Genomic DNA, 16987 nt, shown 5'->3' with positions numbered 1-16987 from the left:
TAAATTTGACTGTCAAGCTGGGACTTAATAGGGACTATGAATGGTTATCTCATTATCAAAAGTAACTGATTTCCTTTACAGAAGCAAACTGATCTCCATATCAGAAGGAGCTGTTTGCATCTCCATATCAGAAGGAACTGTTTGCATCTACTCCGGCCTCCCCTCTCCTCCTCTATATCTGACCAGTTTCTTTTTGCCCTCCATGCATCTGACAAAGAGAACTGTGATTCTCGAAAGCTTATGGTACAATAAAATTGGTTAGTCTTAAAGGTGCTACTGGACTCTTTTTGATTTTGACACAGTTATAAGACTTCCTTTCTGGATATGCTGAACCGTGACAGCTTTGCTCATTTGAACAAGACTTTTTGAAGGTGCTGCTCTGCAAACAGGAAACAGCAGCGGCTGCCTCTACTTGAGTGTTCTGTGACAGCCCCTACCTGGAAGGAATAGCTTACCTGGCAAGGTCAGGAAATCTGCACTTTAGGAAGGCATTCCTATGAAGAGGGTGGAGTTGTAGTTTTCAATGTATTGTCGAAGGCTTTCACGGCCGGAGAACGATGGTTGTTGGGGGTTTTCCGGGCTGTATTGCCGTGGTCTTGGCATTGTAGTTCCTGACGTTTCGCCAGCAGCTGTGGCTGGCATCTTCAGAGGTGCTACACCTCTGAAGATGCCAGCCACAGCTGCTGGCGAAACGTCAGGAACTACAATGCCAAGACCACGGCAATACAGCCCGGAAAACCCACAACAACCATGTAGTTTTCAATGTTTGCAAATAGTATTTTCTGTATTTTTAGAGGTTTTTAATCTTTTTATAATCCTCCAGGAGCCTTTGTGAGAAAGGTAAACTATACATTTAAAAAGGCTGGAAAGTAGAACAGCATAGTTTTGAAGTATGAATGAAGACAGGGTTCTATATAAAGTTTTATTCTTTTTAATTCTTCAAATGCATATAAAAGGTACAAGTAGACTTCAGAGAAGTCAACACATATAATACTGTTACTGATATAGAAATGTCATGGAAGGAACCTGTTTTTTAAAATTTGTACAACAGACTGTTCAAGGCACATTGTATTTGTGGACATGATTACTGGGGGAAAGTAGACAGGATTTGAACCCCCACCCCCACCCCCCGTTTTAGAAGTGGATTCACACACACACCAGTTTTAGAAGTGGGATAGATATGATTAGTTTCATCTTTCCATCTTTTACCATTCTTTTGGGAAGTCCAGAATCTCCACAAATTCATCAAACTTGAAGTTGGAGCTATTGCTTTAAAATGGCTGCTGGAGGGAAAGGGGTAATTATAGTGGCTGCATGTTGGCGTTCCTTTAAAAAGAAACAGCTGTTTGTAGAATAAACATGTATATTTCAATTCACCTACTATACTGAAACGAACCTTGGTTTGCTAGTGAATGTCAACAAAGCAAGGAGATGCAGCCAAATGCAGCCTATTGATGAGGAGACCTGTAGTATTTGCAAACATGAGTCTCACATTCATACTGTGATTCTCAGGCTGCTGCTTCAAAGCAGATGGATGCCTAACATGTTTTAAAAGTGCTTGAACTGATACAAATGAAAACCCCTTCTCTGTGTTGCAGAATACAAACACGTGTGGGGGGATTAAATTATAAAGTTGTTGGTAACACTAGTTATAAAATTCCGTCAGTTCTGCCTCCACACTCCTGGATTCCTCATAATGTAGAAACGGAAGTTAGGAAAGAAAGAGGTTACTAACATCAATGGGCTTAGATTGGAGTAACCTCTGCTTAGGACTGCAATGTTTTCTGAATTTTAAAAAAAAAACTCTGCACTTGCAATATTCTTATTTCTGCAAGTTTTACTCTTAAAACTTTAAAAGGTTCCAGAAGTTCTGGCTACAATTTATAACTTTTTTCTCAATGTTTTAGCTTTCAAGATGTTAAAATATCCTGAGTAACATGCAAAAGATCTCTCTTATTCAACCCTGTATTTAAAAATGAAAATTTTTAAGCTATTTTTTCACACTTGAGTTTTGATCCATGTTTTGCCCTACATAAGCCACAGAAATATTTTGTAAACAAACCTATTGAATTCCCCACACACTTTTATTCTTGTAAAACAGAAAAAAATGCAGGGTTTTTTTGAGGGGCAGCGGAGCTATTCACCATGCTGCAGAATATCAAGGGAGGGGCAGAAGGAAGTCTACAGTTCCTCATTTTGAAAGTATAAATGTTGCTTCAGTTTTCAATGATATTTTTTTTAAAGGAATCATTTCTAACTACAGAAACTAACTTACAAAATGGACTAAGTATGAAGAACATTTAAGACATTCCTCCTGAATCGGCATATACACCAGCATCATGACACGTAATTTTGCCAGCAAAAAAACCTGCATAGGGAGCAATCCTAAGCAGGTCTACGCAGAAGCGAGTCACATGATGCTCAATGGGGCTTACTCGTAGGAAAGCGCCCTCAGGATTGCAACTTTAGTGTATGATAGTACCTCAGAGGTCAAGGAGATGCGTAGTGCAAGATGACCCACCTTGGAGTTGCTGTACCATGCAAAGTGCATGATACCTCACAAACGAGAGGTAACGCATTGACAGTGCAGTAACCCTAGTGGATCAAGCCAGGCATCGTGTATGTCTTTGTACCATAACTGCCTTTGAAAACAGCAAAGAGTGAATACATAGCAAAAGTCACAGGAGAACAAGCTCCCTTCCAGGACAAATGGAGAGATCTTGTCATTGCCAACTACTCCTTTTTTCGAAGGTGGATGTAAATAAATCCGCTGATAAGAGCCAAGGGTAAGGAAAGCCATGCCAGCACAAAACAGTAGCCGAAAGAGCCACCTGCCTGTCGCCCTTGCTGGAACTCGTCCACATGGGTTGTGTAGATCACAGCAGCTGTGAACACAGAGATGGCTGGGAAGAGATCCAGACAGAACATTAGCATTGGGTCCTTGACCTGTGACGGGGCTTCATCATACTGTCTGGAGCAAAATTTTGAGGTTACTCTGGGATCTGCAATGTGCATTCCTAGACAGCGTCTGGAATATAAAACATTTCCCAAGTCTAAATCTGCCTGCGGTCACTTTCACATGGGTTGGGAAAGCATCGACACTGTTGGGAAAGTATCCCCTTCCCAGTCTCAAACGTTGTGATGTTTCTATGCAACTCTTGGCTGCAATGTTTTGGGAAAGATCATAGCAAGGCTGGGATGGCTGCTATGTGGGTGGGGAAGTTCAGAATTGCCCACATCAGTACCATTTCCCTTATCTCAGTCCCCGCAGAATGTTCCCATTCTCTTGGTAATTGACCTATTGGTATATCAGGCAGGGAAAATATGTGGAAGGCTGCCATGAGGAAGTCCTGTTGACACAGCACTACACCAGCAGCCACAGCAACAACGGCAAAACGACAGGAAGGCATCATGATATGGAATAGACTCAGCAGTATCTGAAGAAGTGAGCTGTGACTCACAAAAGTTCATACCCTACCACAAATTTTGTTAGTCTTACAGGTGCTACTGGACTCTTGCTCTTTTTTAGACTCAGCAGAGTTAGCCAAAAAGTGGTATACTAGGTAAATTATTGTTACTGGGACAAATGGTATATCTATCTGAGTGCCTACATTTCTTCTGCTACTTCTTCTTTAATCGGCCACTTCATACCCACCTTCCGCAATGCTTTATCTCATGCCAAGTTCATGCCTTCATATGCTTCAAATGTCAGGTACATTAACTGGTTAAATTTGTTAGGGTAAATCCCTATGTTTGCAAACTAGGAGATGCCTTGTTAAAATTTTGTTAATGAGCGAGATGATAAAATGGTCAGTTTTTTTCTAGGTTCATCTCCTTCTTCTGAGTGTCAAGCAGTTAAATCTCTGGGCGGATGAGACGGTAGCTCACATAGAAGAAAATGCACGCACATGAACACTAAAGCACCATGCAGTGCACAGCTTCCCATTTCACACACTGCTCGGCAGTCGTGTTTCAAACTACTGATGACATATTGCAGGACAATTATGTTTTCCTACTATTTCTTTAGCCAAAAGAACAATTGCTCTCTTGGCTTTTAAATTAGTGGGCGACGGGCTATTGCTGAATTAATCCAGTACACGGCAGGCAGTCAACTGCCTTCAGTAACTTGTAAAGGTGAAAGACTCAGAAAATGTTCCCAGTCTGAAAACAGGGATGTTTGTCTGTGAAATGTTGGCAGGTAAGCCCTCCCCTCTCCCTGTGACACTGTATATCTTGAGATAATTAAATTGGACTTAAACAGTTAAAAAGCAGAACATGCCCTTACCAGCAAGTATCTGGAAGATTCCAGTGGCATAAAAGAGGCTCCCACGCTTCATGGTATAGAGCTGGCACATGAAGATGATGAAGGCAGCACTGGAGAAGAGAAGACTTAGGACCATGAAGGCCTGGACTGCGTAGAGCCACTCTGGAGTAAGGGAGAAGAGGGGGGGAAGTGGCAGGAGACTGAATGCAGCTTTTCTGGAGCACAGCTTTCATAACAGAAAGATCCTTCCCACAAGATATGCAGTTCCTTCAGGTACTTACCGCTTTTAGAAACCGACTGGCATATCCAGGACTGAGTGGCGTTATGATATGTACAGTCATACCAGATATTAACTGTATTGTCATCTGGCAGAACCCACCAAGACTGGAGGGCACGGGGAGAAAAAGAGAAAAAAGAAAATTACAAGGGAGATTTTGAAGCCAGGATTCTAGCCAGGCTGGTTTACCTATCCGGGTTCCAAGCAAGTATAGCATATTGAAGGCAGGCGGGCAATCTTCCTATAAGTTTCTTTTTTTTACTGGTGTGGTGTAGTGTGTGCGGCAAATATGGACAAACAAGCTAATAAAAATCTCTGCGAGTCAGCAACTTCTGTAGATTTATTTGCAAGACTTGTCTAATTGTTCCTCTTAGAGTGGCCAGATGTCTTCTTTTTCAGTCCTCTTTTTTGAGGCCTGGCCTCTGAAATGTCAGGGATCTGTCCAATAAAGCTGGCTGGGTTTATTTTCCCTGAAGAATTTTTTTGTAAACCTCTGAGTGACAATCAAGAAGCTGAGCTCTGCCTGCTGCCCCAGACAGAACTGGCACTATAGCAAATTATATTTCTATTTAAAGCCATATTAATTTTGTAAATTTGCATCTGTTAATAATTTTAACATAGGTAAATGTTGTGCATCCCCTCAACATTCTCTTTTTGGATGCTCTTTGTCTTCTTTTAGGGGGGGGCGTCATCTGCAACCCTAGTGCTAATTTTAATATAGCACATACCACAGCTGGAAGGCTTTCCACACATTATTGAGCAGCAAACCTGGGTTTGTAGCAGAGTTAAGGTTGCCATCCTCCAGGTCAGACCTGGAGATCTTCTGGAACTACAACCGATCTCCAAACTACACTGTTCAATTTCCCTGGAAGGAAAAGGCAACTCTGGAGGGTGGACTCTATGGTATCAGATCCCCACTGAGCTCCCTCTCCTCCCTCTCCACCCTTCCCAAGTACCACCCCCAGATCTCTAGAAATTTCCCATGCCAGAATTGGCAACCCTACTTGGAGATAAATGGAGGGAGGGTGAAAAGAAATGTCCAAAGGAGGGTTTACAGAGGATGGTTGATGGAAAAAGGGTTAACCAGCTCCACTCACTGCCCCTGCATTCATTTTATGAGGGTCAAGAATCCCACACCTGCCTCACAGCATGTCACCCTTAGCCACACTATTGAGAAATTCAAATTCAGACTGGTCTGCTTTTTAATACTTGCTTTTGTTTGGAATTTCTAGGCATGGCCTCAAGTCTGGAATATGAAAATTAAGACCCAAAAAAGTAAGATGTCTGCCAAGCAGAATTCTTCCTCACAGAACGACACATAACTTACGTTAACAGGCGCACCGTTCCCTTTTCATTCTCAGCCAGCTGTCAGTTCTTGGGGAAATACTTGTCAGGGCTTAATGAAGGCAGGGATCTATACGCAGGTTGCAGGATAAATTGGACATCCGCCCCCAGCACAGGCTTAGACACAGCCTTTGGCACAGTTGTCAATTTAAGAACAACTTCAACCCAAAATCCACACACCTTTCTTAAACTGAGGGGAGGGAAAACTCTGTCTGTGTCAAGGCGGGGGTGGGTACTGCCTGATTAAAACTTCCTAAAACAAAGTTATCCCTGTTGGTTGTTTAATTTTTGTTTTAGGATCAGCACAAAACACTCAAGGCCTAAGAGGGTGGGAATACATTGGTGAGTTTTAGGCCAGGTTTTGGACAAGACCTGGAGATATTTCACCTTTCTCAGGAGGACAATGTAGGCATGAGACCCTGCAAATTGTCTTGTGCCTTTTAGTGGATTTTGATACCACAGTTTCCTTCAGGAATGCCTCCTAGACTTGGGAGCTCTGCGCTGAAGTGGCCCCACTCCAGTCTGGGAAGAAGGCTGGGAGCCAACTGTTTTACCCTGTTAGATATATATATCTCACTTTTCTTCTCAAGGGAGACACTGTTATCCCTACTCCATTTGCCAACCTCCATGTGGAGCCTGAAGATCTTTTGGAATTGCAACTGATCTCCAGATTATAGAAGTCAGTTCCCCTGGAGAAAATGGCTGACTTTGGAGGGTGGACTCCCTCTGCTGAGGTCCCTCCCCAGACTCCACCCCCAGAATCTGCAGGAGTTTCCCAACCCACAGTTGGCAACCCCAACTTCATTTTATTCTCACAACAGCAATCCTGAGAGGTAGGTTAGACTGAGGGCCAAGCTACAAGTGACGCCTGACACAGGTTGGACACTTGTCAGCTTCCCTCAAGTTTTGATGGGAAATGTAGGTGTCCTGGTCTTGCAGCTTGGCTCTCCGACTGCTGTCCAATAGACTTTTCAACTGTTACTTGTCCAACATTCCGCCCAGCTGCCTACATTTCCCATCAAAACTTGAGGGAAGCTAACAAGTGTCCAACCTGTGTCAGGCGTCACTTGTAGTTTGGCCCTGAGAGAGAGCAGGGATTCAGACCTGGACCTCCTCGTTCCTAGTCCAACATTCTAACCGCTATACTATGCTGGTTATGAAGCATTTCTAAGCAATCAGCTCTGTTATTGAGGGGTTTTAACATCCACCCAACACTTCTGGGAAAGGTCATCAGCATGGAGATGACACCCAGTTCTACTTGTCTTTTTCTTCTTCTTCGTCCCTAGTCTGCAACAGATTGGAAGGAGGTGAATAAACTTAAGCTCAATCTAAACAAAACAGTACAAAGACACTGGAAGATAATGTCGGAAGAGCAAGAAGGAGAAAAGCCTGTCCTTAAAAAAAACTGTTTGCGGTCTGGGAATACTTGTATGGTGAAATCCAAAGCAAAGTTACTCCAGTCTAAGCCCATTTAATTCAAAGGGCTTAGACTGGAATGACTCTTCTTAGGACTGCACTGTTAGATTCCTAGGTTCCTGCCATGGCCCAGAATTACAATTTTTAAGAAGCTCTGGCTAATTTGCTAGTTGCGCCCTCTGCTGGAATACGAGGCTCTTGCTAGTGTCATCTTTACCTTAGCGACGTCTTTTCTACTGTAATGTGTTCTATGTGCAGCTGCTCCCAGTCAGAAAATTTCAGCTGCTGCCAGATTCAGCTGGTGTAAGCAGAGATGAACATATTTTCCTAACATCGAAAAGATGCTCTGGCTGCCAATCTGTTTCTATGCCAAGCTTCAAACACCAAACTGCCTGGGTACAGGATATCTTAAAGAGTGCTTGCCCCTATGGGTCTCCCCCCAACCATGAACACATGTACATACACACAATGTGCTGAAATGAGCAAACAAGGCCTTGCCTCCAATTCCATCAAGCAGAAAGGCCATATTGGAATCTGCCCACAACAGAGACTTTTCAGCAATGGCCCCACGGCCATTGTAACACCCGTCCCTAGGAGGCAAATCTAGCTTCCGCTTTCCATACTTTTCAAAACAGAACATTCTGACACACAGAAGCCTTTTAATTGACATTTTTTAGGTTATAAGTGTTAGACTTTTCATAACTGCTGCTGTTGTGACATCTCAAGTTATACCATTTTGCAGCATTTGGCTATCGTGTTGTAGGTTATGTCTTTTAATTTACTGTTATTTAGTTTTACCCTGGAAGCTGATGAAAAGTGGCTTATAAATCTTAGCAAGTAAACATTAAAGTTATCTAGAACCAAAATGTCTAATGACTGTGTTCGCAGGGGCTTTTTTGTTTTTCAGACAAATGTTTGGGGGCCAAAATGATCAAAGTCAGATGATCAGCTCCATAATAAAGTTCGCATCCCCTGAAGTTAAGGGCTTCTGGGAAGATCCCCCTAAGAGACAAACAGTCCGTGACCTGTCTGGAGAGCGCATGCGACACTAACTCAATAACTATCCATATGACATGCACATGGAGATCAGTGGTTTCTTTTCTGTGAGTAAAATTGTCCCTACACCTTTAAACTTAGGTGGGATCCAGAAAAAGCAGCTTTGGGGACCTAAGGGGAGGGGAAGGGGGTTAAATCATATGCCCTCCTATGCAGATGCTGTTGTCCATACTTTATATTTCATATATTTGTTCTGGGAAGAACTGCTGTACGGAACACCGAATTTAAACTATGTGCTGTCTCTTTATTTATATGTATATATATGAAATTTTTATATCTGCATAGCTGTAATTTTAATTATTAGATGTAGAGTTTTTTAAAGTTTTTAAAAACATATTTAATATGTTGAATTGTTAATATGTTGAATTGTTGTCATCCGCCCTGAGCCCGCTGATGTGGGGACGGCGGAATATAAATGTAATAAATTAATCTGGCTTGTGGCACCGGACTTGAACGCTTTTTCATTTAGATGTTAAAAACTGGCAAGAGAGGAGCCAGCTCATGGACTTGCTCACCTTGTCCAGCGTGGCGACGAAGAGTAAGATGAGAATGAGGATGTGGAGGGCAGTGACTGCAAAGAGCAGGAAACTCATCCTGGCTGCTGGGGAGAGAAGGGGAAGCAGAATTAAACAAATGCTTTGCAAAAGAGACACTCCTCCCTCCCGATCTTAGGGGAATCTTTAAAAAATCTGATAAGGTTTACAAAAATCACCAAAAATCGCCCTCCCAGGGAACCTAGTAATCCAGATTCCCAAATACACATCAAACTGTTCCAGCCTCCCCATTATTACTCCAGCCTCACTAGATTACGTTCAGAATCATCCCAGGATGGCAGGAGCCACAAGACTCTCCTTCGATGCAATGTATTGCCCCCTGCACCCTGGAGAAGCCAGGACCCGGCTTCTTCCACCCAGCTCACATTCCTGCGGCTCCAGGTCCTGCCTAATAGGATCCAGATGTTGCAGAGTGACGTGAGCACCAGTCACGCCAGGGGTGGAGGTAGTGGCAGCCCGGCTGTGTAGTTATCCCCCTTGGTTTGACCAAGGGGCCCCTCTAATGATGTGTCAAATGGCAAACGGGGAATTCTGATGGCACAAGAGAAACTGCAGAGCGGCCAAAAAAAGCCAAAGCAGAGCTGGAATCTCCAAACTGCTGGTGGATAGAGGAGAAATCCCTCTTATAATTCCTGCTGGATTCTGTTCTGAGTGGGTTATTTTTCAAAAGAAGAAGTGCCGCGGATCTTGGCTCTTTGACAAGTGTACCTGTAAGCACATGCTTGTAAGCACTTTTGGCTCATTCACACACACACACAAAACAACACAGCTGCTTTTAACCTTTTTTTTTTTAAAGGATCACAGATCTCCTGGCATCTCATCTAGTTTGGCCCTTAAAAACAAAACCTCTGTAGTGTATAATTTTTTAAAAAATGTATGAAGCAGCCACCACGATTCAGAGCCAAATTCTAACAATGGAAAACGGGCACTTGGACCAAATCAAATTCAACCCCGCCCATTCTCCTTTTATTAAAAACCTGTAGCTTCTTGTTCCTTCCAGAAAATGCACGCATCACAGTGCTTAGCTCTTCCAGAATCAACTTCCTCCTCTCCCAAGGATTCCAGGAGTCCTTGATTTTGCTATTGGGTAGTTTGTACTCTCCCTACTTATAAGACAGTTCTCTCCTTCCAGAACACCCGGGAGATTTGGGTTCCCAGTTTGTTCCAGCTAACTAGAGGCCACTCTTTAACCTAAGAAACCAGAACACAAAAGTAAAAGAGGAGCGAAAGACAATCCTTTCATTTTATTTTAGGATAATGATACAGAAAGGGATAAGCAAAAAGATGGGATCATGGGTCTGAGTTAGAGGGTGGCGTAAAATATGCCAGTTCTGAGAGGCAAGAGTACTTGTACCATGGCTTGATCTATTTCTCTGCTATTTTTGGATTTTATAATCCGCCCTGTGGTTAGCTTTCATTCCATTCTGCTTCCTCTACAGTGTTTCAAAACGACATAGGCTTTTTTGTTTCTTTGTATTTCTGTAAACTGAATAGAAAGATTATATAAATGAGAAGTTATACTTGTTTTTTTTTAAAATGGTGTCTGCTGCTTTTAGGCCTCATATGAATAATATTTGTGATTCATTCCAGACTAAAATAGGCATTCTCTAGCTTCACTTGGGATTAGAGGAATCCTATACAAATTTAATCTGAAATAAATCCCACTTTATTCTGTGCGGTTTAGTCCCAAGTAAGTGAACATAGGATTGTAGCAGACATCACCCAAAGTGTTTACCTTTACTGAAGTTTTCTTAGCAATATTGTCCAAGGAGGACTTGGACGTATTGGTAACCAACATAAACTATGCCAGAGTTCAACTGCTATAACAAACTTTCTTGCAACAGTTCAGTTTCTCTGCAAGGATTCGTAAAATAGCACAATTATAAGCACAAAATGAGCAAGATTTGGATCCAGTAGAACTTTAAAGACCAACTAAATTTCCAGGGTATGAGCTTTTGAGAGTTAAAGGAAGAGAACTTTGACTGTTGAAAACTCATACCTTGGAAATCTAATTAGTCTTTAAGGTGCTACTGGACCTGAATATTGCTCTTCTACTACAGACCAACATGGCTACCCACCTGAAACTCTGCACAAAATGGAGTTTGCAAACTTAGTAGAATTTATAAACAAAGCAGAAAAAGACCATACACTGTGCGGTCCTAAGTGTGCTTACTTAGAAATAAACCCCACCAAATCCAATGGGTCTCATACTAAAAGTGTGTATTGGATTACAGCTTTAGGCCATGAGACGGTTGAATAAGCATGCCCTTATGTGTTAACCACATGGGATCTTTTACCAATTCAAGTTCATCTTTAGAAACTCTAAGAAATGGAATCTGCAATTATCCAAATAGAAAGATCGATCAGACAGCCGGCTGGCATTCAAAATGGGCTTTCCCTGCCTCTATTTCTGCCCCCCGTGAATGTTGTTCTGTCTGAATGCCCTTGAAGATAAAGCAGGACTAGAGAGGAAAAGAAGAGACCAGGGTGAGAGCAAGGAGACACCAGCACCCCTGTGAACAGTCCCAAGCTCACACTTGCCCAGATGCCAGCCTCTGGCAGCAGAGACGCAGCATGGATGCCCAGCAGTTTCTCTTCTGCCCCAGTCCAAAACACATCATTTCCCATTAAAAACCCCTCCCATGTTTGAAATATTAGCCACTACACCAAAGTAGTGGACCATGGGGGACTCTCGGATTCTCTTGGAGGGGTGGGGAAAGGGGGAGGGCTTGGGGGGAGGGGAAAGGGGGAGGGCTTGGGGGAGGGGAAAGAGGGGTCTCCAGGGCTTAGAGCCAAGGCAGGCTCTGGCAACCTGGCCTGGGGAGGGGTCTCCTGCTGCTTTTCTAGCAAACAGCCCAAGCTGATGCCTCTCTGCCAGCTCCCCCAAATTAGCCAGCTCTCTACTTTTTCTTCCCCCGAGCCGCTCTCTGGAGGAGTCCCAGCTCGGTGGCAACCTGGCTTCTTCTTTCCAGAAGTTTGGGGTCCCGGTCCCGTGTCCTAAATCTCCAGATCTCCCCCTCCCCAAGCTCCTTCCCCTCCGCCTCCTTTCCCCCCTCTCGGGGCTGAGTACCTTCAATCGCGGATGGAGAGGCCGAGGAGCGGGGGATCCAGTCTCTTCCTCTGCTGCAGGGGTTGGTCTTTCGTCCGGGGAAGTTTCTTCTGATTTAAAAAGAAAAAAATCGATTTCGTCCATCCCCACGCGCCAGCCAGCCCTGCCCTTGGCACCGAGCCACGGGGGAGGGACCAGGCAGCGGGGGGCTGGCCGGATGCCCCCGAGAGCAGAGAAGCGCAAGGGGTGGGTGGGTGGCTGGGGAGGGGCCCCGCTTCTTGCCAAAAGCGGAGCCCCTCCTCCTGGGGGTTGCTCCTCGCCTGGGGTTGCTCGGCGTTTTCCTTTCCCGGCAGGCAGAATCGCAGGAGACCAAAAGAAAATTAATTTTCTCTCCATGCCAGGAGTTACCTGTGCGATTTCTGCCTGTCATACAGTTCTTAAAGACAGAAGAGCGCTGCTAAAGACGTCTCTCTTTTTTTTGTCGGAGTCAACTCTCTCGAAAGCTCATACCTTGGAAATCTAGTTGGTCTTTAAGGTGCTACAGGACTCGGATCTGGCTCTTTTTTTAATGTCAATTTGTGTTACTGGTGCCCCCTATCAGTATTTCCCATCACCCTTTTTTTGCTACCTCACACAGTATATTGAGGCCCCATAGCATGGTTTAAAATGCTGTTTTACCTTCACTCTATAGCCCTGACCTGGATAGGCCAGGAGAGCCTGATCTCGTCAGATCTCAGGGTCAGCCTTGGTTAGTAATTGGATGAGAAGCCTCCAGCAAAGACCAAGGTTGCAAGGCAGGCAATGGCAAACCGCCTCCGTTGGTTTCTTGCCATGAAAAGCCCACCAGGGGTTGCCATAAGTCAGCTATGATTTGAGGGCAGGGTTTAATTTCACCTTCACTCTACACACATATTTTCTGGTGGGTAGCAGGCTCTGAAGAAGGTAGCTTTTGACTCTGGAAAGCTCACGCCCTGGAAATCTAGTTGGCCTTTAATATACTACCGGACCCAAATCTTATTGTATACAAATATATATTTTTGTGGTTTATATTTGTCAGTCCCCATAAGCTGGACTCTGGAGCAGAGGCATAGAAATATTTATAAATAAATAAATACATAAATACATAAATAAATACATAAATAAATACATAAATACAGAGTTTGACAAAATCCTTGCTCCTCTAATACTCCTCCAAACTAGTGTCTCTGGGTGATTCCGTACATGTTGGATAATGCACTTTCAATGCACTTTATCAATCGTTTGAAGTGGATTTTTTGTTCCGCACACGAAAAAATCCGTTCCAAATGATCTATAAAGAGGATTGGAAGTGCATTATCCAACGTGTGCGGAATCAGCCTCTGTCTACCTGTCTTACTTTGATCTGCTGTTCCTCCAAGCAGCTCAAGTTGGCTTACATGGTTCTTCCCTCCGCCATGTTATTTTCACAACAGCCCTGTGGGGTAGGTCAAGCTAAGAGAGTGTGATTGGCTTACCAAAGCATTGAGTTTCATGACAGAGTGGGAATTTTAAGTTTTTAACCCCAATCTTCTAATCACATGTACTAATCACTGCACTGTCTTTTGGAGTTACCCCTGTTTAGTAATATCTTCACATTACTGGGATCACAGCTGGGCTGTAGCCAGCCCTTTTTGCCAGATGGAGCTGCCACATTTCCAGGCAGGGCTTCGAAGAAATGAATGGAAAATCAATACAGATACCTCTGCAAGCCTGTCACTGTGCCCGAGCGTCTGTGTATTTTTAGTGTCTATGAATGGTTAGTGTCAAGAATCTATAAACCGAATGAGAAGTTATTTTCTAAAAAGGGTATTACCTACTTACAAAGAACAGCTTCTTCAAATAAACAGTATTCTCCTTAAGGTTACCTCAAACACCCTTTAAGCATCCTTCCATGCATAAAGTCATAGCAGGCAAGCTCCCCCTCCTTTCCAGATCACTTAAGCATGAAAAATCATCTTGAAAAATACATTCTGAGTCAGGGGGGATTTTGGTTGGGCAGATTTCGGTGAATCAGGTCGTTGGGGATGTAATCACTTGGGAAGCAGTTGCCAGTGATGAGAAAAAAAAGAAACAGAAATGTTCCTATTCTAAAAACAAGCCCACTCTTTCCGAGTCATGGCACAAATGAAACAGTCTGGTTTTTAGAAATTCTTGAGTGAGGTACAACAGTGCTTGAGGCGGGGCACTGCATACTATGGCCCCAGCTTTCCTGGATCATACCTTGGCAGGATTCTGGGGGTGAATCCCTGGAAGAAGTGACCTCTGGAAACAAAGACCTGAAATATACTGGAAAAGCGATTTAAAGAAGAACCAAGGATTCAGTCTAAGGCTTACTAGAATCTGATTTCAATCAGGGAGACCCATATGCTAATGGAATAATAAAAAGAACCTAAGCATGTGCAGAGTGTTTTGCCATTAGGCCATCAAAACCAGACTCCCCCCCCCCCCCCAATCTTTAACAACATTCACACAAGTATGCGCCATTACAGTGTGAGACTCTCTGGCACTTTTGCTATCACGTGTGAAAAATTCCTTTGGTGCTTTGCAATTTTTGTGGGGTAATCAAATGGGCTGTTATATCATGTGCCAGCTCAAACTGTTGTGTAAAGAAAATAACTGCAGATACATTGCCTGGAGCTGAAGAACAAGATATAAATATGATACATATTTATTTATACTTCCCAAGTCATACACTCAAGATCACAGATTCTGTATCTGTTTAGATCCATTCCTCACCCTGCCATATTCCTATATGAGAGACAGTGTGGTGTAGTGGTTAGAGTGTTGGACTAGGGAGGGAGACCCAGCTACAAATCCCCACACTGCTATGGAAGCTCGCTGGGTGAGCTTGAGCCGGTCACACCCTCTCAGTCTAACCCTCACAGGTTCATTGCTGTGAGGGGAAAATGGAGAAGAGAATGATGTAATCCACTTTGAGTCTCCGATAGGAAGAAAGGCAGGCTATAAATGAAGTAAAATAAAAAATAAAATAAAAATTCACAATTATTCAAGAAAGATTAAAGGGTGGTTTTTCTATATTCTTTTGGGTGCATGCTTAGGACAGAAATGAGAATAATTCATTACAGTTTTTTAAAAATCTAACCTATCTTTCTATCTTGTGGGTAATCATGTGTAGTGGTACCTATTAATTCACATAGCGTGGGTAATGTACACCCTGGCCTGGATAGCGCAGCCTAGCCTGATCTCATCAGATCTCAGAAGTTAAGCAAAGTCAGTCCTGGTTAGTACTTGGGATGAGAGACCACCAAGGGTTGCTACACAGAGGCAGGCAACTGCAAACCACCTCTGGAAGCCTTGAAAACCCCAGGAGGTTGCCCTAAGTTGGCTGCAACTTGATAGCAACACAAACAACAAATGAAATGTATAGTAAAAGCCCCCTTATGGGGTTCAGTGGAATTTCAACAGAATGACTGGTAAGAGAAAGCGAAGAATAAGGAGCAGCTGGATTAATTGGACTCTCAGTATGAGCATTTATCGATCCAGTTTTTAAAAAGGGAGAGAGAAGCCTAAAGGCAAAAATGAAAGCATAGCATAAACCCGAACAGTCATTTTCAATCCCCAAAGATCTCCAACAGCAGCCTAGAGTACACATGCAGCAGAATGATATGGTAGACTTCAGAGAGGATAGAGTGCATTATACCACTGCAGGATGCTGGTGGATAATACCACTTTTGAATGGTACCAGTTTTGAATGGTATAATTTAAAATCCCCGAAAGTAAACAACCCATCAGGGAGAAAGATTCTAGCTCAGTCTCTCCCTGCGGTGCTATATCAGTATTTGGCAGAGAATATTTTTTAACACAGAGAAACTGTCATAAATCTGATCCCATCCTGTGATCTGAAGTGACACAATCCATTATTTGACTTCCGGACTCTGCCACTGCACTTCCACCACATTCTGCTTTATGCCTTATAGTGCTACTCAGTTTGTCACACATTTTAACTGACATCTCACAGTCTGAACACCAAAGCTGATATTTGTACACTAGAAAGTGTTACTCCAAGTTACAAAATTCAAATCTAACATCTAAATGTATAAGAAAAGTCATGTTGAAATTTTGGTCCAAATTCAGCACCAGACAGCACAGCCCTGCAACAATCACATCACATCCAGGCATCATCCAGCCAAAGTTGAAATGAATATGCCACTTGTACTGTGTCCTCAGGAATGGGGCTGGCTTGAAAAAATCCTGTCCCTTAGCTTCCATTCCATATCTGTAAAATGGAGTCACAATAACTTTCTCATGGTTGTGGTAGAGATAAATTGCCGAGTCTGGGGAGGTTATAAATTTAATCAAATATGCGTGAAGATCACAGTTGCAAATAGTTCGGTACAGGTCTATATCAGATTGTCAAATGAGAGCCAAGGTCAGCAAGTGAGACATGCAACTTTTTAGGTGATGATGATGATGTGACCATCAGTGTGCAGTATGACATGTAGTTCTAGATCAGACTCTGATTTCAATCCTGCCATTTTTAAAGGCAAGAGTTGCAGGGCTTTTATGCATAAGGATACTGTATTTGTAAGAAGTTTAGAAAGGACGGCCATAGGACCCACAGGTCCCTGAGCTTTCCCAGAGCAGTACCTGTTCATCCCCATCTAGGAATGGCTGTAGTGTAATTCCGTTGAGCATACATAGTTTGGGGCTGCCCTAAGATTGAAAATGATAAGGGAAGCCTGGTAGACATTGGGAAGAGATGAACTACAAAATGATGGCTGCACCTGGTACATCTCCTCCCTATTTCCAAGAATGGCGTATTTTAATTTTCTGGATTCTCATCCTTCCCACAATACTGAGGCCTAGAAACCTCGATGATGAAACAGTGTTAGCTTTTCTTCCCTTCTCAAAAGCATGATAGTCAGAAACCTCAACTTAAAATTGAATCTTATGCTAGGGTTACCAACTTCCAGAGGCGGCTTGGCGATCACCTGGTATTACAACTGATCTCTAGACGACAGAGATCAGTTCTCCTGGAGGAAATGGCT

At 43.2% G+C, this 16987-nt stretch overlaps 1 protein-coding gene across 2 annotated transcripts; it reads right to left on the bottom strand.

Moving 5' to 3' along the window:
* Window positions 1-915: 915 nt before the first annotated feature.
* On the bottom strand, window positions 916-12126 carry EMP3 (epithelial membrane protein 3). Of its 2 annotated transcripts, none has more exons than XM_054992255.1 (5): window positions 11982-12126; window positions 8873-8958; window positions 4546-4648; window positions 4286-4426; window positions 916-2903 (listed from the first exon to the last, which is right to left on the bottom strand). In XM_054992255.1, exons 2-5 carry the CDS (start codon window positions 8948-8950, stop codon window positions 2734-2736), a joined length of 492 nt encoding a protein of 163 aa, XP_054848230.1. In that variant the 5' UTR covers window positions 8951-8958; window positions 11982-12126; the 3' UTR covers window positions 916-2733. The 2 variants fall into 2 exon arrangements, with proteins under 2 accessions (XP_054848230.1, XP_054848231.1); XM_054992256.1 differs by having other exon boundaries at window positions 8873-8955.
* Between the last annotated feature and the right edge of the window lie 4861 nt (window positions 12127-16987).

This window comes from Eublepharis macularius, chromosome 12 (assembly GCF_028583425.1).
Source record: "Eublepharis macularius isolate TG4126 chromosome 12, MPM_Emac_v1.0, whole genome shotgun sequence".
Classification (NCBI taxonomy): Eukaryota; Metazoa; Chordata; class Lepidosauria; order Squamata; family Eublepharidae; genus Eublepharis; species Eublepharis macularius.
Note: the sequence above shows the minus strand (reverse complement) of the source record. Positions and strands in the feature narration are given on the sequence as shown.

Excerpts from the sequence above, each read along its gene's own strand:
- EMP3 (XM_054992255.1), bottom strand. The coding sequence starts at position 8,950 with ATGAGTTTCCTGCTCTTTGCAGTCACTGCCCTCCACATCCTCATTCTC. Across the intron at positions 4,427-4,545 it reads CCAGTCGGTTTCTAAAAGCG|AGTGGCTCTACGCAGTCCAG; the intron begins GTAAGTACCTGA and ends CCCTTACTCCAG. Across the intron at positions 2,904-4,285 it reads AATCTTCCAGATACTTGCTG|CCATCTCTGTGTTCACAGCT; the intron begins GTAAGGGCATGT and ends ATCTCTTCCCAG.